We start from the raw sequence: 25,217 nt of genomic DNA on the forward strand, positions 1-25,217 counted from the left end.
GGCTGTTTGGAGAGTCAGTGATTCGTGTTCCTTCCTTCTCAAAATACAGTAGCAGGAAATGGAAAAAAGAGGATATATCCCAGCAGAAAAGCTGCCTCCTTCACGTACAACTTTGCATTTGCTGTGACACTGGCCAGGTGACAAAAGCCCCTTGGACGGCAGTGGCAGCTGAATCCTGGACCACATGCATTAAAGGTCCCTGGACCAGCCACACGCGAGTGTCGCGTGCTCTGACATTCGCTTCTCCATCAGAACGGAAAAACATTTCCTGCGCTGGGACTGCCAGTCCAAAGGAGCGGCAAGGGGCGGATTTCAGCCTCCTGGCAGTTCTCGCTGCTAAACGCTGCTCGAGCCAGCAGCTGTTTGCAGGGATTGGGAAGCGAGGAATGCAGGAACGCTTCAGTAAGCCAAAATTACATGAGTCCCTGAGCTAAGGCAAACAAGAGGGGGGAAAAAAAAAGTCCTGAAGTTGCAGTTCTTTCCCTGCTCCATGAATTCAGGGGCACACAAATATTAAAAGCTGTGAAATTAAATACCAGAACTGCTGGTGCAGTTTTCAGCCTACTCCCAGGGGCTGCCGTGTGTCACAGCAATGCAGAGAGGGTCTGGGGCAGCAGAGCTGAGATGTCTGGCTGTGGCTCGGGATGTGTTATACATCCCACTGTGTCATAGACGCCAGAGCAGTCCTGCTGCAGCAGCTCCCTCATGCTGATTCCATCCTGGGAAGATCAGCAGTGCCGAGGGAGTAACAACACGTCTTTGCTAAAATCCCACAGACTAACACTTCACCTTGAGCTTTAAAAGTGCCCTGAAAAGCTCAAAGTTGTACCAATCCCTAAAAGCTATGTTTATCCAGTCCTGGCTTCAATCAGTAATCCTGTGGACCACCTTGCCCCAGATGAAAACAAAGCTTCTGACTACTTGAAGTACAAACTTCAACATTCCATCCAACTGCTCTCTATTCCAAAGGTAATTTGTAACTTGGGCTCAAATCTTGAATTTGGATTTGTTTGGCTGGCCCTTTATGCCTCAGCATGACTTCAGCAACATTTGCCCATGTGGCTTTAATCGAAGACTTGGACAGGAAGATAATTTGGTGCATGTCAGTTGTGTTTCCCAGCAGATTCACTCCCTGCTCCTCAAGCTCCAGCAAACAGTGGTGAGAAAGCTGCAGAGGGGCAGGTGGGAATTAAAGCATTTGAAAGACATGTTTAATTGTCAATCCTGTTCTACTTCCAGGAAGGAGAATTTTCTTTCATTTTAAATGTACGATCTTAAAATTCATGGGTCTGAGATGATTTCTCAAAATGCCAAGTCCGTTTTTAAGTTTCTGAACTGAAATGGCCAGTGCTGATAAAGTTTCAACGATATGCCAGTTTGTACCTGGCAAAGAAAAGGCCTCAGGGGCCCTTGAACTGGGCTGCATTCGAAAAATAAAAATCACCAGGTTGGCAAAACAGAGACTATTCAGCAGGTTGCTGAGAAAAGAGGGTATCCAAGAAGGATTTGTTAAGCACCACATGAGAGATGGGACTCAAGTGCTACAAAGAGCCCGTGTAGAAGATTAACACAAGGATTAGGAGAGTACATGAAGCTCAGGGAGGCAGGGCGGGCTGTAATAAGCCCATGACCCTACACAGGGTGCAAGACCAGAGCAGCATTACAGTGGCCCTAGGCGACCTTGACCCCAAACCACCCAGCCAGGGCCCCCCCAATCATCCGACTTGCACTTCTGCGCAACCTGAGCTGTGAACACAGCCATGCAACAGGGCTTGAAACTCTCGCCAGGTAACTGGTATCCAAACACACCTTTGCGTACAAAAGCACCCAATGCTGACCAGCACACAGCCAGCAGCAACCCAGGAGCAGGAACGGAGCAAGATGGAAGAGTGGAGGTCGAATCAATAACTCCCGTGGCACAGATCGATTTGTCCTCAACACAGTCCTGCCTTTGCTGACCCTCACGCCACAAGATGGCTGGGTTGACAGCCAAAAGAACAGAAGAAATAAACCCCCCGAATGCTCCGAACCTGGACTTCTTCCATTCAAAACAAGCTTCAAGAGGGTTCCCTTGGGAGGAGAAAATAAAGATTGCAACTGAAAGAGAACGAAGCGTTTGCCTCACAGCTAGGCAGAGAGCTTATTTCAGGCACAAGTGAATAGGAAAGCAGAGGCAGTGAGAGGAGGGCAGGTACATACACCTGAACACAGGGTCACACCGAACCCCCCATCCCAATCCCTCGCTCCAGGGCCCTTCTGTGCACTGGAACAGGTTATTTATTTGTGGGGAGACTGTTCACGCGTGAGGCTGCAAACCTGGCAAAGTCTGGAGGGCTCCTCCAGCTTCCTGAAAGCTTCGGCTCCCACTAGGACGGCAGCGTCGGGAAAGGCAAAGCCACGTCCTGCCCAGGGCAGCCGTGGAACCGGGGCCACCGGAGAGCTCAGCCCGGCCCCGGGACCCCCGGCAGCACCCACAGCCCCACCGCAGCACAGGCAGCCGCCCCCCGGCTTCAGCACGGCACCCCCGCTCCCGACACCCGGGCACCCCGGAGGAAACCCGCCCCGGGCTCTGCAGGGGCTGTGGGGTGTCCGGGCGGCACCGACTCCGCCGGGGTGCTGCGGCCTGGTGCGGGGCAACCGTGCGCAGGCCGACGGGGGAACGGCCGCCCGGCTCCAAGCGGGCTGGAGCGTCCCGGGCAGCGGCAGGTCGGGCCCGCGGCGGCCGCGCGTCGGTACCGGTCGCTCGTAGCCGTGATGGCCCCGGAGAGGGAACACTCACGGACGGCCCGGACCCTCCGAACCACAGGGAAGGGGTTGCTGCGCTGCGCTGCGCTGCGCTGCGCTGCGCTGCCCTGCCCAGCCCGTCCCGTCCCGTCCCATTCAGTCCCGTCCCCCCCGGTCCCTACCCGAGTCCCGGCGGCGGTTGCTGCGGGGCGGGCGCGTCCCGGCGCCGCCATGAGACACCGCGACCGACACCGCGCATGCGCGCGCGCGGCCGCCTGGGGGATGTAGTGCGGGGGCGGGGCCGGGGCGCGCGGAGTGGGCGGGGACGAGGCGAGTGCGTGCAAGTGGGCGTGACAGCGCGAGTGTGACACGGGGGGTTCGCGTGATACCGGGTGTGACAGTGTGTGTGTGACACTGCGTGTGTGTGTGACACTGTGAGTGACACTCTGTGTGTGTGACACTCTGTGTGTGGCACTGAGTGTGTGACACTGTGTGTGTGACACTATGTGTGTGACACTGTGAGTGCGTGACTGTGTGTGTGTGAGTGACACTGTGTGTGTGACACTGTGAGTGTGACACTGTGTGTGTGTGAGTGACACTGTGAGTGTGACACTGTGAGTGTGACACTGTGAGTGCGTGACACTGTGTGAGTGCGTGATACTGTGAGTGCGTGACACTGTGTGTGTGACACTGTGTCTGTGACACTGAGTGTGTGACACTGAGTGTGACACTGTGTGTGTGTGACACTGTGAGTGTGACACTGTTTTTACCCTAACAATCCACAGAGTTTAACACAGTCCCTTATGTTTGTTTGTTGTTGTTGTTGTTGTTTGTTTTTTTCCAGCAGAATCCCTGTTTCCTGCACTCACACACTGAAACAACCTTCTCTGCATGGTCCCCGAATCCACATGCAAAGCAGCAAGTCCTCCAACACAGGGTCACCTTCTGTCTGGGCCATCCCCACACCGGTGTACCCAGCCAAATATTTGTCTTCTCCCAGCTTCTTTTCTTGCAGTGAGGCTGGAAGGCAGCTGAATTAATTTCTCCATGGCTGCTCCATCTCGTGTGTTTCTGATTCAAGGTCCTGCACAAGTGTACAGCAAACCTGGAGCTCCAGGCGCTGTTAAATTGCCAGCATTAGCCTGATGCTCTGGGGGATACCTTGGCCACTCATCAGACTCCCTGTCCAAGCTCTGCTGGGATCGCTGCGGCGCTCTGAATTCACAGCCCGCTTGATTTCAGATTAATTTCCCCTCGCAGACAAACCTGAAGTGACAGGAATTAGGAAGAAATTCCTCTGCAGTCAGAGGATAATAGGTGAAATTTTGTTTCATTTTCCTCTGCAGCAGCTGCTGCTGGTCCCTGCCAGGGACTGATGAGACAAAGCAGAGATGGGATCTGTTAAGGCCACCCAGCTCTTATTGGGTGACCTTAGTCTCTGACACCTGGGATTTGGTTGCTGAAAGGGATGTGTCCCCAGTCCCTGCTGATGGTGGGAGATGCTCCGTGACCTCTGCTAACCTCCCTGCTTGCCTTCTCCAGGGATATCATGGAATCATGCATGGTTTAGGTTGGAAGAGACTTTTGAAGACCGTCTAGTCCTACCCTGCTGTGGTTAGGACTGCAAGGATCAGGTTGCTCAGAGCCCTGTCCAACCTGACCCTGAACACCTCCAATGATGGTGCATTCACAGATTCTCTGGGCAACCAGAGCCAGAGTCTCATCACCCTCAGTGTAAAGCATTTCTTACTTATGTCCAACTTATATTTACCCTGTTTCAGTTTAAAACCCCAGTAAATGTGGGTGATGAGACCCTGGCCCAGGTTGCCCAGAGAGGTGGTGGATGCCCCATCCCTGGGGACATCCCAGGCCAGGGTGGATGGGGCTCTGAGCAACCTGAGCTGGTGAAGATGTCCCTGCTCATGGCAGGGGTGGCACTGGATGAGCTTTGAACGCCTCTTCCAACCCACACTGTTCTATGATTCTATGATCACTACCTTTGCAAAATCCAGCCAAGAAACCACCAGTGATGGCTCCTCTGGGCCGTGTGCTTGTCTTGCCCGCTCTGGCCATCCTCACCTTCCCATCAGTGCTAATTACAGACAGCACTTTCCCCATCCAGCCTCTCCGTGCTCTCCCCACTGTGCTCATCGCCGTGCCCCCCAGAGCGGATGGTTCCCCGGGGGTGACACTGGTGGAGCTCCCTGCCTGAACCCAGCCCGGCTCCAAGCTGCTTCCAGCGATTCTTCCTGAAAATGCGTGCCACCTAGTGCCCACCCGGCCGTGTGGCAGCCGAGAGTGTCATCCGGTCCTCCGGGGGTTTTGTGTGTCATCCTGGACTAGCCAGACGCCTAGAGGTCCCTTCCAACCTGAACTCTGCTGCGGATTTTAAGTGTCAGGCTTGGATGCGGCATCTCCATCCCACGCAGGTTCCTGCACCGGCAGGCAGTGATGTCCCCCTCGTTTGTCTGTCCACATGCCCGTCACCATTTCTCAATCACACGCTTCGGCATGGTTCAAGCTCTCTGGAATTTATTTAAAAGCACTTAAGCTGTACCTGCAGCAGTCACGTCTAACGCCGGTGATTTCTGCTCGAGCAGATATGGGCTGAGAAGCCAGCGAGCGCTAGTCCCAACGGGCACATCGTTTATGGGTTGTCGTCCCATAGGAACCCAGTTCAGGGTGAGGTTTTACCCCGTGTCATGAGAGGGAACACAGAAAAAGGAGGGTGCACCCCATAGCTAAGGGTCCACTGCAAGTGCCTTTGCTGCAACCGAGAGTACCCAGCTCCCCTTTCCCCATCCCCTCTCTCACCCTACAGACCACAGCTGCTCTGCCGCAGCTCTGGGTGCAGGTCAGAGCCTGTAGCATGGGCCGGTTGCCCTCTGCAGAGCTGCCTGTCAGCACCGTGTCCTTGGGCTGCTCCTTCTCACCTGGCTGGGGTGGTTTCTGCTGCACGTTGGTCAGGAAGCGGATTATTGGAAGGAACAAAGGTGATTTTGTTTGGGGAGGGGATGGGTTCCTCTCTCCCAGCTCCAGCGTGCTGCAGCTGAGGGCAATGCTGAGCCTTTCTGGGGGTGCAGCTGCCCTTTCCGCAGCCCTGCCCTTACTTCAGCACTTACCAGCTGCCAGAAAATACATTAAAATTAGCACTTGGGTTACCAAATAGCCCAGAGGTGTGCTGGGACCACAGCTCCAGCTGCACTAAGACGGGGCTTGATGCCAGGACAGGGGAATCCAAATGCTCTTGTACTGCACGTATCTCTTTCGCTTTCCCCAGGCTGCTGGACACTGGCTGGTTTGGGCTGTGAGAGCTCCTTTCCTGGGACCCCACATCACAGGGTTCCCCACTGCCTGTGCCCTGGAGCAGCAGAAGGAGCAGAGCAAGGCACGGATGGATGGATGCTCCATCTCCAGTAGGCACAGCATCCTTCATGCCAGTGATCCCCAAAGCACAGGTGGTAGTAGGAAGGAAACCCCTAAATACTCAGTGATTCAGATAAGCAATCAGCAAGGGAAACCTGTCATTCATTACAAGCTCACAACAGCAACCAATGTCCTGAGGAACAGCTCAGCCCTGTCCTTTCCTCCTGCCAGCAAAAAGGTGCCTTTTGTTTTAGCTTGTGGCTTTTTTATATCTCACCAGGCTCTTCCTCTAAATCACTGATGTATTTCCTAGCAATGGTGTAGTACATACAAATGAGTTTATGTCTCCTCGCTGTATTTTCCCAGCTAATTGAAAAGGGAAGCCTTATTTTTTTATTCTTTTTTCCCTGCAGATTTGTGAGCTGCTAGTTTTCCCCAGCTCCCTCCCATGACCGAGCTGTTGCCATAAAGATCCAGTGACAGCCGCTGTAGCTGCCATCCACCCGCCACCATAAGAAGCTGTAGCAGATGCGGCTGGTGGCACGTGGCAGATGCTGCGTGGACATGGGCATGGCCCTGCTCAGCCCTGACCCGCCAAAATCCGCTCTCCCCAGAACATCACTGATGTCCCCAAGTGACGAGGCAGCAGGACCATCATGAAGGACAAAAAGAGCTTTTCTTCCTGGCAAACAAGAGAACAGCTTTGCTGCCCTGTGGAATTTTATAATTAGCCTTTCTTATGTTGTGGCTCTTCCCTGAATAAGGCTGGCTGTGTTTTCTCTTCCTCAGAGCAGCATAAGCCCGTAGCCTGATACTGCTAAGCCACTCAAAGAACATGCAGTAATGATGTAGACACAGAAAACATCTGCAATGCTGCTCAAATGGCCCAAGAAATGGTGGATGGGGGGAGAGCATCTTCAGGCTGCTGACCTTACCCCTGTGTGTTTGCATTTAAGGAGTTTTGCATCCCTAGTGTTCAAAGTCTGGATATGGATCGATGCTCAAGCTGACGATTTCCAACCTGGCAACTAGCCAGGATGATGGAGAGTTTGTCAAAGTTTAGGCAAAACAGACTTAAAAGGCACCTTTGAAACTTGCATTTGCAAACTGGCTAATTAGAGCTTTGCTGCTACTGGGAAATAAAAAGTCAATGTCTAATTGCTAGTTGCTGAATCCCTACATAAAGTAATGGCAGATGGGTAACCATGCAGTTAGTGACAATTGTAGCCGGAGCCTGCTTTGCACTGAGTTAAAACATGAAGCTCAGGCATTTAAGGGCATCTGAGGGTCTGGGATTTGTGTAGGAGCAAATGAACAATGCAGCAGCAAGAGCGACTAGGGAACTGCTGCCTCCCATGAACATGAGGACAGGAATCCTGTTCATCATGGGACTGACTTCTTCAAAGCCGAAAGTATGCCTGACTCCTAAAATTGCTGGGAAGCTTAAGAATTCACATAACTAGGAAACCAGGTGTGTTTGGGGGTCCTTGTTCTGTAGCTGTCAAGGCTGTTGAAAACCAAGAGTCTCGTATTGTCGGGCTTTAGCTTGCAGTGATGGTTAAAATGGTTAAAAGGCTCCAACAGTTAAAAATGGTTAAATACGCACTTCCTTTTAAAATGAAAAGTGATGCCCCGGTTGGGTGCTGAAGGGCACACGAGGTGATGGAGGTGGATGGGGAAGGTTTCCAGCGCTGGTGTACGGGTGTCCCTCACCACGGGTCTCTCCAATGTCTTTAGCAGAGCTGCCTTGGATGGCTGCCTTCCTCACCAGGTGGGCACTGGGAGAGCCGGGGAGAGAGGTGGGAAGGAGCTGAAAAGCCCAAATCCTCTGAAACAGCTTCTCTGCCTTCACCCGAGGCGTAACCCAGGCTCTGCAGGCACCAATTTAAGGATGTGTCCCTGCCTGCCTTCCTGAAACCCGAGCCATTCCCTCCACGCCATGTCCCCTTAGAGGTCTTCCCTCTCTTCCTCCATCCCTCCTTCTTCTTCTTCCCCCCTCTTCCTCCTCCTTCTCTCTTTCTTTCTCCTTTGCGTTCAGGATGATCTGCCCCAGGATGGGATGCAGGGCTGCGATCCTGCGCTAGAGCTGTGACCCAGCTGACAGCCCCAAAGGTGCAAAGAGATGATGGGCTGGAGCTGTTCAGTTGATGGATGAGATCCTTTTTCTCTTCCTTCCTTTTTATTTTTTTTCCTACTTTACTAAACAAAACCTCACCTAAATTAAAAATTCCTGCCTTATCCCCATCGCCTCTCTCCTGGGAATATTCATTTCAACAATGATTTTTACATTTTTGTAACTAACTAGCCAGCTCTTTACTTCAAAAGAGAATATTTATTTCTGGAATTCAATATACCCATCTTTATACAGGAAAGAAAATACCAAGCAGGTATGTGGATTTATGGTGCTTTTTTTTTAGGTCAGTGTGGCAATTACAAATAGCAATCTGATGGGATGGTGGCGGCTGAAAGACTGTATTTTATCATGAAGTTGCTTGAATGGTTGAAAAGCGATCCAGCTGTGGGCAAGGGGGACCAAAGGGGACCAAAAGAGGACCGAGGAGGACCAAAGGACCTGTGGGGTCTCGTGTCCAGGTGGAAGGAGGGAGTTATCACCAGGGGTACTGGTTGGGCACAGTGTGTCTGCTGTGGTGTGTGTTTTTTGGGGTGAAAGCAGGGGCTTTCTGTGCCCCTGTAAGCGCCCTGCTCCTGCCCTGTGTGTGTTGCACAGCTTGAAAGACTTTCGTTTGAAGGCACTTGCAGAAACTCACATTCTACAACCCCCTAGACAGGGTGCTGTGCTTTGCTATCATGCCACAATGGCTTAAAACCAGTTTTTAATCTACAGGCATTCTCAAACGGCCCCAACCCCCCTGGGTGCAAGGAAAGGGGGGTCAGTTTGCTGCCAAACCCCAAGCATTTAGATGAGGATGGAGGACCAGGGGGAAAGGCAGTGAACGAGAAGGAAAATCGTGTTTTACCTTTTTGTGGACAGCACTGCAGTGGTTAACGCTCGCTGCCACTCTGCCAGGCTGCAGGAACGCGCTGGCTCCGGCACAAAAGTGGCCTGCGATGACAATGTCCCCAAGAGCAGGACACGGTGCGGGGGCCTGGCCGGGGCAGGGCGGCGGAGGGGCCGTCTGTCAGCCCTGCCCCACCGGAGAGCAGGGAGGGACAGGGGGACAAAAGGCGACTTTATTCGGTGCTGCAGGAGGGATGAATGGAGTATTGAAAACCACCACCTCAGAGAGTAGATTGGTTTTCATGCCCTGTCACTGAGCTGTCTGGCAGCAGGAGCTGAGCGGGAGAGCAGGAGGTGTGACAGGGCTGTCCCCCATCCAGGTGGTTCTATCCTGCACCTGCAGTGCTGTGCTACCACTGTCTTGCTGGTGCACACAAAAAGCATCGGTCTACCATCATCTCTTCCTGGTGCAGGCAATAAAGGCCAGAAACGAGGAAGAAATTTTTGACACTGAAGGTGGTAAAATCCTGACCCAGGCTGGCCAGAGAGGTGGTGGATGAACCATCCCTGGAGACATCCCAGGCCAGGCTGGACAGGGCTCTGAGCAACCTGAGCTGGTGAAGATGTCCCTGCTCATGGCAGGGGTGGCACTGGTTGAGCTTGGAAGGTCCCTTCCAACCCAAACCATTCAATGATTCTATAAAAATCAAAGGCTTTGTCTGGGCACTTGGAAGCCCACCCAGTCAATGGTCTTGAGGGACTGGGTGGACACAGCACTGGCACATGGCCCCACCTGGGTGCTGTTCCCACCCTGTGCCTCTGCATCAGAAAACCAGGAGCAATGAAAAGCTGGATGAGGCGTTTCCTCGGTGGGGTGTTTGGTCACCAGTACCCCATAGTTCACCGCCCTTTCCCCAGTTTCTGACCATCAGTAGGTGCCTCAAGCAGCAGCAGATGGTGCCCATCCCTCCAAGACATGTGCCTGGTGTAGGCTGGAGGGATTAATTTTAGGGCTCTGCTTAGCTGAGATTTACAGCCTGGTTTTAGAGCCAGCGTGTGAAAGCATCCTCACGATGGCACTCCTCCCCAGCGCACACTGCTGTCCCAGTGCTGCTGGCAGGTCGGCTGCTGGGAGCACTGGGGTGCTGCTCTGGGTTCTCAGAGGTGTAACGGGGAGCAGGATCAGCCCCCATCCCACTCCCCAACAGGGTGGGAGGAAAACAGAGCTGGAAATCCACTGCTTTGGCAGTAATTCCTGAAGGGAACAGTAAACTAAGGGGAAATGGCATCTTGTGATATTTAATCTCCTCATCACTTTCTGCCTGACATTCCCGTTTGCTTTCCATCTTGTCCCCGTGGCGTTTGCATCTCCATCCCCCAGGCGAATGAGGTTGTCCCAGCAGACCCCAGAAATTTCTGTCTTCCTGCAGAAATGCCTTTCCCCGCTTTTTCCCACAGGATGACAGAGTGGAGACCAGGGGCGTCTGTGGGTAAAGCCCCCAGGATGGTTTAGGAAGTGCCTTTCAGGTTTCTGCTCCTTCCCAATTCTGCCTGGATTTAATGCGTGTCCCACTTTGCTCACGTGTAGTAGGGGGTATATGGCATATTTGTGCTATGGGGTTGGCTTGTAACCTCATGCAGAAGTAACAGGAGGACAACCTCCATTTAGATGCAAACAGGATGGTTCCCTGAACATCCTGAGAGCTGAAGATCCTGGGTGAGACCACCAAGGCACAGCATCCAGGTGTCCTGGTGGGTCTGACGTCCAAACTTCTGCCTATACAGTAGCCCAGCCCCGAGGCTCTTGCTGCTTCCAGTTTTGTCTCATGGGTAGGATGTGGCCCTGCAGCTTTCTCTTACCACTCAAAAAAAAATCTCTTGTTCTCAATAAATACAACCTGGGCTATTTTTCATGTTGTTCCTGGCCACCGCTCCAGCAAGTGCCAAGGAGGGACTTGTCTGCAGGTCCTGCATGGCCCATGGTGGGGCAAAGGCTCTCCTGGCCATCACAATGCTGCTGTCTGCGTGTTTCAGGGACAACCTCCTCTGGACACCCGTCTGTAGGAGCAGCAATGGGATTTGGTCCCCACCTGGTCAGCCGGCACAGTGCAGGGACACCAGACATCGGGGTGCTGCCGCTCTCCTTGATGCCAGCCGCGCTCCTCTTCTTCCTCCTCCTTGGCCCCACTGGTGAGCTCTTGTATGGTGTGGTGGGCAGGGGAAAACGAAGAGTGTCTTGACATCTCCAACAGCACTGAGCATGCACAGGGATGGAGGGAGCAAATTCAGCTCTTATCTTGTCTGGTAGAACAAGGGTTGATGGTTTTAAACTAAAGGAGGGAGATTCAGGCCAGACACAAGGAAGAAATTGTTGACACTGAGCGTGGTGAGAGCCTGGCCCAGGTTGGCCAGAGAGGTGGTGGATGAACCATCCCTGGAGACATCCCAGGCCAGGTTGGACAGGGCTCTGAGCAACCTGAGCTGGTGAAGATGTCCCTGCTCATGAAAGGGGTGGCACTGGGGGAGCTGGGAAGGTCCCTTCAACCCAAACCATTCTGTGATTCTCTGATTCTTTCACACTGGTCCGAAGTCACTCCTGGCAGGAACTGTCTGGCCCGGCTGGGAAACATGTAAATCCAAACTGGAAAAAGCCATTTGCTCTCAAATGAGGGTCCACACAAGAACAGCGTAATTATCCTGGTGTGACTTTATCAGTGTAATTATAGCCAGTCGGTTGGTAAAACCTCCCTGCCTCAGCAAAGCCCTGTCAAGACAAAGTCAGCCCAAAACCAGGCAATTAAGGTGTAGTCAGACACCGTAATTGGATTTAATCAATTTTTACAGTTCCTACCCCCTCAACTGGTGCTTCCTGTCCTCTCCGACCTGCTGGTGACCTCCAGGGCATGGGGACCCCGGGAGGACCCTGATGGCTCTGCCACTGTTCCCTGCACCACTGGGCTCTCCCAGTTCTCTTCATTAATGGGCAAAGCTAAGTCACAAATAAAGGGTAATTCGTCCTCCCATTTCGGGGTTTAATTTAGCACTGTGCCCTGAAAGGGATGGTGTTTACTCTGAACTAGTTCCTGCTTTTCTCTTGGCTTTGTGAAGCTGGATCAGAGAAAGGTGGAGGGCTCACTCTCTTCTCCAAAACTGCTGGTTTACTCATTCCTCATTAATGTAGACACACCAGGCATATTTTTTTAGGTCTCTCTTGACTTTGCCAGAGGATGCTTTCAAATGAATATTTCAGAGTTTTGATTTTGACTTAAAGTGAGATGAATATTGAATATTTAACAATGTCCTTTTTATCTGCCGCTTTTTCAGCACTGGAGTGGACTAGGTGCTAAAAATCAACACAAACCAGGATCAAAAGCTCTTCCTCAAAAACCTCGCGTCTCCACGTTTTTGGTACAGGGGTGATCTGAATCACTTCTCTCCTGTTGGCCCAGCCCACGGCACTGCCATGTCCTTCCCTGTCCTCTCCATCGGCAAACCAGCCTCTCTCTTCCTTTGGTGTTGCTTATTTAATCCCTGAGACCTGGTCCTTAAAGCGCAGTCCCACCACAGAGCCAAATCACTCACCCCACATGCTGCTGCCTCAGTTTCCTCACCTGTGAAGCAGATGAAATGATGCCCTGGGTTAGGGTGTTTTTTCTTTTTCCCTACAAACCTCAGGTCTTTGCAGGAAAGGGAAGGGCCCGGGGGTTTGCTGGGTCCTGCTGGTCCCAACCATGTCCACCCGCATCCCTGCTGCCGTTGTCCTTTGAGCTGCATCCCTCCTCTGCTCGCTGCGAGGACGCTGGGGAGATCTGATCTCTTTTCTTCTCCCTTGTAGGTGCCATTTCTGAGTCCGCGCTGTTGCCATTCCCAGGTGAGATCCTTCTCTTAAAGTTGCTTTTCTCTAGGAAGCTTTGTAGTTGAAAAATCCATTGCTTTGGTTAAAAACAGGGCTTGGGGAATTTAAAAAATGAAGCATTTTGGTTTGGAACCAAAAGCAGCAACAAAAAGTTAAACTTCTTTTACAGAAAGGAAATAGAGATTCTTTATTATCCCTATTTTGCTTATTATCCTGGGAGGGGAATTTTGCCACCTATGGCTGAGTCCCTGTCCCTGTGCCACTCATCACATCCCAGCGAGTAATTCCCTTGACGTGACAGGCGGGGGGCTCCTGCATGCCCATCCCCATCACCAGCAGCTTGAGATCATCTGCATCCCACCAGCTCCCACGTGGGACCAGCTCTGGACACGTTCGTTGAGGCTAATAAGAATTTGCTAATTGCATTTTGTCACTTGTCACCCATCGTATGTCACCATGTGATGCCACGTGTCCGCTTTCCTCTTCTCACGTTGCATTTTTGGCCCAGGCCATCAGTAGGCAAGATGACAGGGTGATTGCCCACCTTAGTTATGTACTGAGATGTGTTGAGTCTTCATGTCCACTGCTCCCAGTAGATGAAGAGAAGCCCATGTCCCACCATGAGATGGGCAGCAGCAAGTCAACAGCTGCTTTGTCCCACAGCAAAGGGTTATCATTTTCTTTAAAGAGCAGAGATTTGGTGCAGAGAGGGCTCCCACCCTCTCTGTGACACCCACCAAGTGTTTGTCACCTCCTTGGCCCCAGAGTGGACTCATTGTCTGCTGAGGGACTTATCTGTGTCCATCCTTCCAGAGATTCGACTCACCAATGGGCCCAGCCGGTGCCAGGGGCGTGTGGAGATCCTCTACAATGGCTCCTGGGGGACAGTCTGCGATGACGACTGGGACATCGTGGATGCCAACGTGGTGTGTCGCCAGCTGGGCTGTGGCCATGCCATCACTCTCCCAGCCGCCATGACCTTTGGCCAAGGGAGTGGACCCATCTTCTTGGACAATGTGGACTGCAAAGGCTGGGAGGCGGCCTTGAGCGAGTGCTGGAGCCATGGCTGGGGCATCCACAACTGCTATCACTATGAGGACGTGGCTGTCGTGTGCAATGGTAATAAGGCTGGGCTCCTCGGGGACAAGGAGAGAAGGGAGGTTACTGAAGAGCTGGAAGCCCTGGTGTTTGCAGACACCCTGGTGGAGCCCAAGAGCCATATACCAGAGCCTATTCCTCCGAGCCTGGCTCAACCACACCTACTCTGCCTCCTTCCTCCACCCTTTTCCTCAATCCAGGTCACCTCCCAGCTCAACATGCTGGTGTTCCATAGGGTGACCAGCCTGGTTTGTGTTCCCCATCACTCCCAACTCAGGGACTTTGCAACCTCTCCAGCTTGCTCCTTGGGGAAAGAGCATGATCCCACCCACGTTCCTGCCTCTGAGTCAGCCACTGCCCAACTGTTCTTTCCCCTTTTGACTTCCCTTTCTTTAAATCGCTGAGCTTTTCAGCAGTCAATGTTCCTAAGGGCAAGAAAAGCAGCGGAAAGCGTTTGAACTTGGCATGTGAAAGTGGAACAGCTCCGTGCTTACCCCTATGTACCCTACACGTTCCTCCTGCATCACTATGTAGGGTTTGCTCACCAGCTGTGCATTGACAACCAATAAACGTGAGGCTGTGCAAACCCAGAGCTTGGCCACAGTGAATCCCTGTGTTCTGCAGAAGTGGGGCTTGGAAAGGGCAGGATGCTGGGCTGGCTGGTGGGTTGGACCAGCAGTAGCCAGAGGAAGGAGGTTGTGGATTGAGCACGAACCCCAATTCAAGGAGCTGCTGGAGAGGAGATGGGGAAGGACTGAAGAAGGAGAAAATTTCTTTCCTAAAAGGGTTGTTGGGAATTGCAACAGGCTGCTGAGGGCAGTGGTGGAGTCACCATCCCTGGAGGGTTTTAAAAGGCATATAGATGAGGCTCTTAGGGACATATGTTAGTGTCAGAGTTGGGTTATGATTGGACTCAACTATCTTGAAGGTCTCTTCCAGCCAAAATGATTCTATGGTTCTATGATTTAGTGCAGGGATATCTCTCACAGTCATCTGCTGGACAGCTTGTTGGGGGTGTCACCCCTCTCTTGCTGTGGGCAGCATGGGTGCCATGCCTCTGCTTCCCTTTGCAGAGTTTTCGCCCACTCAAGCCAGTGAAGGACCGACCAGCAGGACCCTCACAGCCTCGGTACAGGATGGGGAAAGTAAGATGCTCAGCTGTCACTTGCAGGCAGCCTGTCCTGACTGGGGGCTGGTAGAGACCAGCATCCCCTACCCTCCCAGTTGCCCCCCCATCACCCACTGCCCCTTTATGAATCACCCCAACTCTCCAGTTCCAAGGGGCAGAGCCCCAGGAACCCTGTTGTTGTCCTAGACATGGCCAAACCCCAACCCAGAGGTCCACCAGAGCTCCCATCAGCTGTGCTGCCCTACAGCATCGCCCCTTCCCCGCAGTTCCTTTGTCATCATGGGCACTGCCGCATCCGGTCTCCATGGCATCGCTGAGACACGGTGCACGTGTTGACATCCTGGAGGGAAGCAATGTCCTTCTCACCATGTGTTGTCACCCGCCAGGTGACGGCAGCATCCGTCTTGTGAGCGGGAGTGACACCTGCCAAGGCCGCGTGGAGATCTTCTACCGCGGGAGCTGGGGCACCGTCTGTGATGACGACTGGGGGCTGAGTGACGCCAGCGTGGTCTGCAAGCAGGTGGGCTGCGGCCAGGCCCTGGATTACAAGAGCAATGCCTATTTTGGCTATGGCACGGGGCGCATCCTCCTGGACAACGTCAACTGCGAGGGCAGCGAGCCCTTCCTCGCTGCCTGCTACAGTCTCGGCTGGGGTATCCACAACTGCGGCCACCATGAGGACGCTGGGGTCATCTGCACAGGTACCAGGGGAGAGTATCACCTGCAGGGCTGTCCCCTGGGGAACAAAAACTCTATCTTGTGCTGTGTCAAAAGGAGTATGGGCAGCAGGTGGAGGGAGGGGATTCTGCCCCTCTGCTCCGCTCTGGTGAGACCTCCCCTGCAGTGCTGGTCCAGCTCTGGGGTTCCCAGCACAGGACACACATGGACCTGCTGGAGAGAGGGCAGAGGAGCCACAGATCTGAAGCTGGAACAGCTCTGCTGGGAGGACAGGCTGAGAGAGTTGGGGTGTTCAGCTGGAGAAGAGAAGCTCCAGGGAGACCTTATTGTGGCCTTTCTGTACTTAAAAGGGGCTGATAAGAAAGATAGGGACAGACTTTTGAGCAGGGCCTGTTGCAAATAGGTCAAGGGGTGATGGGAGGGAGATTCAGGCTGGACATGGGGAAGAAATTTTTAATGCTGAGGGTGGTGAAACCCTGGCCCAGGTTGGCCAGAGAGGGGGTGGATGAACCATCCCTGGAGACATCCCAGGCCAGGCTGGACGGGGCTCTGAGCAACCTGAGCTGGTGAAGATGTCCCTGCTCATGGCAGGGGTGGCACTGGATGAACCTGGAAGGTCCCTTCCAACCCAAACTATTCTGTGATCCTGTGGTTCTATTAAATGACCTCAGAGAGATGCTGATGTGCTCAACGTCAGGCAGAGACCCGGGCAATGTGCTGCAGGAACAGCATTTCTCCTCATCCACCCTGATCCTGGTGCTCCAGAGCAGGGACACGGCCAGAGCAGCAATTGGCAAGGGAAATGCAGCTGCCGCTCGGCCATGTCCCTGCTCTGCTGGCTGGAAATCGAGCTGCCCGTGTCCCAAAGGAGCGAGTGGCTGCCAGTGGCTGGGCAGGATCCCAGGTCCATCCTGCCTCTCCTTCGGCTCCCTAAATGATGGATTTCTGCCGTTCTCCACTGATTACCATTTATAATGTTAATAATCCCCCTGAATTCCCTCGTTATCATGGCTAATGATGGGAGCATTAAATGCTGGTGCTTTCTCTTTCCCACTATGAATGAACAAAGAAGTTCATGTAGGAGAAAAGGGACAATTTTCTCAGGCTGGTCCTTTGCTCCCTAAACATCCCTGTCCCCTCTGGTACCTTGGCCAGTCTCCGAGCTGATGGCACCGCTACACACAGCCCTGGCTTGGTGGAACAGGGGTAAAAATGAAGTTTTAGAGCTAATGAGCCCTGCCTGATAAACCTCCCAGGTACACACAGAAGCCAGGGACCCCTCAGCGCTGCAGTTGGGACCTTGGTGGAGGTTGAGGTGGAGCAGCACCATCTCCAGCATGTGGGCAGCAGGGATGTGCAGGTGGACATTGACCTCCATCTTCATCACGCTGCAACACCCAGATGATCACAGCCTGCTGCCCAGTGTTAGTAAGTTCACGGCTCTAGGGCTTCTTCTCACATGTCACCTCTGTCATGTCACCTTGCAGGGCTGGACACATCCACCATCACATCTTTCACCACCTCAGTGTCCCTGGACTATGAAGAGACACTCACTGCCACTGTCACAGGTAGGAGGGTTCACTTTGTGCCATAGCCAGGGCTGGGGGCTCAATGGGGGAGACCGTGTCCTCTGTGTCCTCCTGTGACCCCAGCATGGTCACCCTGGGGTCCTACCACGTGTAGGTGAGGCTTGGGGGGGACATGGCCCATGGCAAAATCTTGCCATGGGGCCACTGTGGTGCTAGAGTCCCCTGGCATAGACTGGATCAGGGGCAGTGGGTGGTGGACCTGGACCACCCCAATGCCCATGTGTCCCCATGCTTGTCCCAGCAGTGACAGACATCAGGGACCAGCCCTCCCAGGCCACCGAGGTGGTCACCACCGCTCTCCCCACTGTCGAGCAGGAAAGTAAGTGTACAGCTGCTTCTTGTCCCACACGGGGTCCGGCACAGTGCCCTCTGGGATCCACATCCCTGGGGGTCACCCTCTATCCCGGGGGGTCATCCCATACCCCCAGGACTCACCCCATACCCTCAGGGCTCGTTTCATATCCCCACAGGTTACCCCATATTCCCAGTACTCACCCCATACCCAAGGAGTTACCCCCCATCCCCAAGGTTCACCTATGTCCCCAAGAGTTACCCTGTGTCCCCAGGTCTCACCCCATGTCTCAAGGTCTCACCCCACATCCCCAGGGGCTCACCCTATGCTCCCTGGGGACTCACCCCCTGCCCCAAGATGTCAGCAGGGGACATCAGACCCCTGCAGAGCCCTGGTATCCCCAGCATCGTGCCTGTGCCAGGGTCCTCCCCACGCAGGTGGCGGCGTGAGGCTGGCGAACGGGAACGGGAGCTGCCGCGGGCGGGTGGAGGTGCAGCACCGTGGCACCTGGGGCACCGTCTGCGACGACGACTGGGACTTCCCCGATGCCCAGGTGGTGTGTCGGCAGCTGGGCTGTGGTGCTGCCCTTGCCGCCACCGTCCTGGGCTCCTTTGGCTACGGCCGCGGGCCCGTCCTGCTGGATAACGTGGGCTGTGGTGGCGGCGAGGCTCGCCTGGCCGACTGCTTTCACCTGGGCTGGGGACAGCATAACTGCGGCCACCATGAGGACGCCGGGGTCATTTGTCGAGGTGAGAGCAAGAGCGAGCCCAGTGGCCACCAGGTCCCACCTGAGGGTCTGCAGTCACTGTCTGGGCAGGATTGAGAGGATGGATGCCTGGAGAAGGCTGAGAGGGATCTTATTTATGCTGATAAATATCTCAAGGGTGGGTGTCAAGAGGATGGACCAGACTGTTTTCAGTGGTGCCCACATCCCTGCTGAAGCCTGGCTCAGGGGCATGGAGATCCCACCACATAACAGGCATGGGGAGGATTTTGACCATGTGCAGGCTGACTGTAGAAAAGGGGGTCCCTGAAATGGGGGTTGGGTGAATGTGAGCCCCAAAACCAGGGGCTTCCTCTGCCTACGGGGGGACAGCAGCGATGGTTGGGTGCCATGGTGTCTGGTGATGACCAGAACTTGGGGTACCAGCTCTGGTCTTCACTTGTGTATGTAGCTGCACATCTCAGCCCATACATCCCTGTATCTACCCCCATGCCACTGCTGGGGGGCTCTGTCCTGGCCCTGGGGGGCAGAGGTGTCCCCTGAGAGTCACTTGTCCCACTAGGTGCTGACGAATCAGGAGACCATTTCCAGGAAGCCACCGCTACAACCACCACGTTAACCCTGACCCGTCCCAAGGACGGTAAGTATTGAGGTGTCACCGGGGATGTGGTGCCAGCCCTGGGGACACTCTGTACCAGCACAGGGTGGAAACAGAGAGCCACAGAAATGCTCAGGGACTGGAACAGCTCTGCTGGGAGGACAGGCTGAGAGTTGAGGTTGTTCAGCCTGGAGACGAGAAGGTTCCGGGGAGACCTTATTGCAACCTCTCTGTACTGAAAAGGAGCCGATAGGAAAGATGGGGACAGACTTTTGAGCAGGGACAAGGGGTAACGGTTTTGAACTGGAAGAGGGGAGATTCAGGTTGCATATGAGGAAGAAATTTTTATACTGAGAGTGGTGAGAGCCTGGCCCAGATTGCCCAGAGAGGTGGTGGATGAACCATCCCTGGAGACATCCCAGGCCAAGCTGGATGGGGGCAACCTGAGCTGGTGAAGATGTCCCTGCTCATGGCAGGGGTGGCACTGGGTGAGCTTGGAAGGTCCCTTCCAACTCAAACTATCCTGTGATTTGATGATGCAGGTAGGGAGGGGGGATGCAGCGCTGGGGTGGGCACAGGCAGGTTCTGCCTCACTCCGTCCCCTCCACAGGGTCCCTGCGCCTGGTGAACGGCAGCCACCGCTGCGAGGGGCGCGTGGAGATGTTCTACCTGTCACAATGGGGGACCGTGTGTGACGACGCCTGGGACCTGCGGGACGCCAAGGTGGTGTGCAGGCAACTGGGCTGTGGACACGCTGTGGCAGCCTGGGGGGAGGCGCGGTACGGCCGGGGCACCGGCTACATCTTCCTCGACAACCTCAAGTGCAAGGGCCACGAGCCCTCACTGCTGCGCTGCTCCCACATCCGCTGGGATGTCCACAACTGTGACCACTCCGAAGATGCTGGTGCTGCCTGTGGCATCCTATGACCGCCCACCTGCCGGGACCCTCGTGCAGGTACAGGGGGACAGCTGGTGACAGTGACCGTGGAGAGATGCAGAGCAGGTCCCGGCTGCTCCCTCCACCGCACCCACTCCTGTATTTGTGCAATTATTTGTTAATAATAGATTGTGCACATTCCTGGGTGTTTTTTTTTCTTCCCCTCATTTTTTCTTAGATGTGTTTGGGGTTGTTTTGTGAATAAAGAAAAGCCTTTGAAAGTGTGCTGAGACCTGACTTGCTTCCCTGCCACCCCCTCGAAGCCCAGGCAGGAGCTGAGTAACAGGCTCAAGGGTGAGGGCTCAGCTCTTAATGCCAAAATTTGGAGCAAATCCCTCAGTGGCACCTGAGCAGCCCTCGATTTGCGTCCTGCTAGGAGCCTGGCCCCTTCCCCAGTCCAGCTCTGAGGGTACACCCATGGCCTCCACTCGGCTCGGCTGTCTCCAGTTCTGGGTTCGTTCCCAAAAGGATTTGGCAGCCCCAGATGCTGCTGGAGTGGGTGCAATGCCACTGTGTGGCTGCACGGGCTCTGCAGTGCTGACAGCAGTGAATTTGGTGCTGCTGGCTAACGATGGATGGAGCAGATGGGAAGAGAGACCACCCGGGGAGCTGCAGCCCCTGCTGCTGCCTGCAGGCAGGGGCTGTCACCGTGGGGACCACAAGAGAGGGCTCCCTGACTTGATGAGGCTTTTCCACTCCCCATTGCCAGTGGCCTGGGCAGCGATCTGCTGTCAGATGATATGTCCCAGCTGCCGGACCTCTGCGGACATCAGGGACATGTCCCCAAGCAGGTCCCAGGCTGCTGCGCGTCCCCTGGGGTGGCCTTGGCCTCATGCTTTGGCAGCCAGCACCAGGTTGCCATTGGCCACTTGTCACCCCTTCCCATGGGCAGGGCTTCATTAGCACTTTGCTCCAGTTCAGCTTCCACCAGTGGGGAAACTGAGTCACAGAAGCATCTTCCAGACAGGCTGTGAGCTTGCTGGGACCCTGGGAGAGGGCAGGGAGGTGGTGTGTGAATAAAACCTCTCCTTCTCCTAGATTCCCAAGTCCTGCACACTCAGCTTTCCCCCCACTGACCCCTTGCCCCCTGCTGCCACCACCACCTCCCGCCTGGCCGCTGTGACATCTGGGTGATGCCTGTGTCTTGCTGGGAGTGGGACGGGGACAGGGCTGTCCCCAGCAGCCTCGTGGCTCCCCCACAGCCCACACCAGCTGGGGATGAGTCAGAAGGTGCTGTGGGCTCCCCCAGCTTTGTCCCCCATGCTGTCCCCATGTCTATGGAAGGTGAGGAGGGGGCTGGTGACCAGGAGTTGCTCTGGAGGCTGCTGCCTCTTGGGGTGTCCCGGTGGGGGTGATGAGAAAAGCTTGCTGGGTTTTCCCTGTTTTCCTTGGGGACTGTGCCTCAAGATGGCAAAGCCAGGCCGGTTTTCAGTGTTACCCCTCACCCTGCTCCTCTCCTGCTCCCCCTGGGCTTCTCCCTTCCACAACCTGCAATCCAGCAAGCAAAGGGTTTCCAGCCAGGAGAGCCAGCAGCCTCCTCCGCTGGCTTCCAGCCTTTTCTTCCTCAGCCAGCTTGGGATGCTCTGAGATCCACAGGGATCCCCACAGACACCCCATGCCCAATCTGGGAATCATCTCCATGGGAGAAGAGAGTGACAGGGTGGGAGCAGGGTACCAGCACGGGGGATGCTCTGGAGCAGCATACCAGCACAAGGGATGATCTGGAGCAGGGTACCAGCACAGGGGACGCTGGTGACACAACAGCATCCCACTGTGGGACAACAGCCAGGCTGTGGCAGCTGTGTGGGAGCTGGGAGAAGCCACAATGCCCACCCGGCTCTTCTCTTGCCGACGTCAGCTGTTTCCCTGCATCCGGAGCAGCTGCAGCTCCTCACCAGTCGATGCCATCGATTAGTTCCTCTCCCCATCCCTAGAGAGGGGATGGCGTGGTGGGCAGCAGGGGGAGAGGATAAATATTTCAGCAGGTCCAGGCAAAAGCTGGGGTTATTTTGGGGCTGGGATTTATGGGCTATTAGGAAAAAGGAATGAGTCTGTGCTGGGGAGAGGAGACCCATTAATCCAGGCTGAAGGAGCACAAATGAGCAAGGGGAAATGGAGGAGGCTTTAATTATTTCACTGTGTTCCAGAATAATAAGCCAGCCCTCTGGCCTAGCGCCGGTGTGGGGCTGGGAAGCTTTGATCCCTGGGACTGAGGCGGGCGAGGGGCCACTTGCAGTTAAATATTCCCCCAGCTGTGCTGGGAAGGATGGGGGTCCCATTCTGGGGCCGGTGTAAGACCAGTGCAAGCAGCACTGCTGGCTGGGACATGGTGTAGAGGATGCACAGCTTGTGGGCACAGGCTGCAGAGCGCTGGAGGGTTGCACGGGTTGGTCCCTGATCCCAGGGGTCCCCTTCCTGGGCTGGCCATCCCCATTGTGCCCCGCTAAGGCGATCCTGTCCCTGCTGTAACTGGAGGAGCTGGGCATGGGCGCAGGGTGAGTCACTGCCGGAGGCAGCCCTGGCCCGGAGAGCATCCCTGGCTCTGCTGTGCCCAGCACCACCTGGGTGACCTTGAGTTGTGTTCCACTCCCCGCCTTGCCATGCCCCCCATGCTGCCTCTGCATCCCCCCCTGCGTGCCTCAGTTTCCCCAGGGCCACCCAGGATAGTGGCCCTGCCTCACCCTTTGGCACTCTCAGAGGACTGCAGGGACCCAGCTGGGAGTAGGGGGCACAACTTTCCCTGTGGGGCAGATTTACCCCCACCAGAGCAGCCTGTGGTGGGGGGTCCTGCAGATACAGGACACAGACAGCCTTGGACCAGCTCCTCCTCCGATGGGCTAGATGAGGACGAGGTCTCCCTGCAGCATCCACAGCAGGTCTTGCTCCCTTGGGAGTGTGGCCCAACGTGCCAAGGTCACCCATGGTGGGGTGCAGGAGCCGTTCGTCGCACCCCACGCCGGGCAGCATTGTCCTTCCCCGCTCCTGCCACCGCGGCTGCGGCTGACGTCACCCCGCCGGAGCCAGCAGCTATTTTGGGAACTGCAAAGTCACTGGCGCAATTAGTCTGCTGGCAACAGGAGCGGGGCGGCAAGGGGGGCTGTGGGGACGCCGCTCTCCCTGCTGTGACCCCACCATGCCGGGGGCTGGTGGCTGTGGCCCACAGGCATCGGCAGGTCTGTGCCTCCGCTTACGCCCGCAGGTCAGGGGCTCCCTGAGCCTGGGTAAACGGCCACGGTTGCAAATCCTCCCATCCATCATCTTCTCCTCTCTGGCTGCTTTTTTTTTTTTTTGTTAATTTTATTTCATTCCCTTGGCAGGCGCCGCCCCACATGGGCTGCCGAGCGCTGGCAAAAGCCACCTCGCTGCCTGCGCCTGCATTTCCAGAGAGGTAGGAAAGCAATTAGCTGGCAGCAAAACCAGCAACGTGCTCCCCATGGCAATGCCACCGATAGCCCCACGAGTGATGGGGTGCCTGGGGGGGACTTGGGATCTGGCCATTTCTATGCGTTCTGCCTCTGGATCTGCCTTTGGTTTAACCCAGTTCATATCTTTTCAGATGCAGCCATCAGGGTGCAGGATGGGTACTCCCGGCTGTATGACCCTGACTGCCCTGTTGTCACCCATCCTGGGGATGGGGACATGCCACATGGTGCTGTCATGGTGGAGGGATGACTGTCCCCCATGGGGCACAGCACAAGCAGACAGCGGGGTCCTGCCCTGCAAGTGGCTTCATGGCTGGGGATAAGAGGCCAGTTTGAAGGGACAGTTGGGGTGCTCAGCTCTCATCCCGAAGTGCTGGTGGCTTTCTCTGGCCTCCCTCCTTGCCTCCCAGTAACCTTCAGTTCACGGCCAGAGGGGGTGTGCACAGAAACGCTGTAAGAAGCTGATCCTGGCAGGCTACAAACACCCCAAAAATAAGGCTCAAAAAATCCCTTTAAAATCCCAAGACTTTCCTGTGTGACCCTGGCAGTACGTTCAGTCCCATCCCCCAGGAACAAAACCCCAAATCTTTTCTACTGACGCCTGTGGAGGTGCCATAGCAGGAGTTGGTGTTCAGCTCCCCAAACCCTGAGCTTTGGGCACGGTGACCCCTGGGGCCTGATCCGACATGCTGCTCATCCCCTGCCCAGGGCTGGGCAGAGTTGTTTGGGTGCCAACAGGCTGGCACCCCCTCTCCTATCGCTTGGAGCCCCAATTTTGCCTTGCATAGGGGTCCTCGCCTGTACCAGGGCTGGAGGAGCAGCCGGTGGTCCTGGAGTGGGGATGGCCGGGGCTGGGTGGGAACACGGGTGCAGGGGGGACCTCTGGGGGTGACGGGGGCCATGGGAGGGCAGTGGCAAAGTGGGGAGCGTGTGTCCCCGCCCGGAGCCAGGGCAGGGGGGGCTGGGAGCTGGGTGAAGCTGTGCTGAGTCACGCTGCAGCGCTGGCGAGCAGGACTGCAGCAAGCGGCTCACTGCCGCCCGCCTGCAATGGGGACGATGTGACAGCCCCGTTCCCCCTGCCCACTGCCTGCTCCAGCTCCTCGCCTGCTCCTGGGGATCTGGGGTGCTGATGGGGGGTGATGCCCGGGTTGGGGGGGGTTCATACTGCACCCCAGCTTGTGGCTTTCTTGGTGCTCCTGGTCCTTCTTGTGCCTCCCTGGCCCCCTCCTCTTCAATGGGGATGGGATGGGGGTGCCAGGACCCCAGGCAGGGAGTGGGGAGGGCTGAGCTGTGTTTGGAGGATGAGTGTCCCCAAGACCAGTGTGGGAGGGGTGTCCTCGGGTAGCTGTGAACAGGGGAACAGTGGGGCCACCAGCACAAACACAAAAAGGCCCTTGGCAGCCGCTGGAACACAGGGAAGCTTTCCCCTGGCACTTAAGGGGCAGGTTGGCAGAGACCCCCAGAGCTCTCCCCCAATGCCAGCAACGCAGAGTATGGGGCTGAGCACCCAGCCCTGCGCCAGGTCCCTGACACCCCTGCCACTGTGTGAGACAAAGGGCCGAGGCAGGTCCCCACTGCAGAGGGAAACTGAGGCACAAGCGGGTGCTCGGAGGATTGTCCCAGATGCTGCCACCTCTCAGGTTCAGAGCCCAGGGCAGCCTCGGCCCCACAAAACACTGGTGACCACCCTGCCCAGTGCTGCCCACCAGCCCCACAGAGCTCAGAGCTGCTTGTGGAGGGACTGAGACAGCCAGGGCTTTTTTTAGGTGCTCCATAAGTGCCATCTGGGCGGTATTTATATCGGCTCCTTAAATAAGAGCTGCCATCTGAGCCCGACACGCCTGC

The 25,217-nt window shown here is 55.5% G+C and overlaps 2 protein-coding genes across 4 annotated transcripts in view; one reads left to right on the forward strand and one right to left on the reverse strand.

Moving 5' to 3' along the window:
• The window catches only part of DTX2 (deltex E3 ubiquitin ligase 2), a 31,496-nt gene extending 28,516 nt beyond the window's left edge, over positions 1-2,980 (reverse strand). For all 3 annotated transcript variants that reach the window (XM_065853370.2, XM_071816900.1, XM_065853368.2), the window contains exon 1: positions 2,907-2,980. The gene's annotated coding sequence lies outside the window, so the exon portion shown is untranslated. The remainder of the gene's footprint in view (positions 1-2,906) is intronic.
• SSC4D (scavenger receptor cysteine rich family member with 4 domains) lies at positions 1,761-19,940 on the forward strand. Its single transcript, XM_065853457.1, has 13 exons — positions 1,761-1,788; positions 2,371-3,068; positions 5,325-5,406; positions 11,114-11,239; positions 12,885-12,920; positions 13,719-14,024; positions 15,077-15,148; positions 15,519-15,833; positions 17,298-17,378; positions 17,641-17,718; positions 18,129-18,440; positions 18,978-19,055; positions 19,624-19,940. Exons 1-13 carry the CDS (start codon positions 1,761-1,763, stop codon positions 19,938-19,940), a joined length of 2,529 nt encoding a protein of 842 aa, XP_065709529.1.
• Positions 19,941-25,217: the final 5,277 nt, after the last annotated feature.

Source organism: Patagioenas fasciata, chromosome 19 (genome assembly GCF_037038585.1).
Source record: "Patagioenas fasciata isolate bPatFas1 chromosome 19, bPatFas1.hap1, whole genome shotgun sequence".
NCBI lineage: Eukaryota > Metazoa > Chordata > Aves > Columbiformes > Columbidae > Patagioenas > Patagioenas fasciata.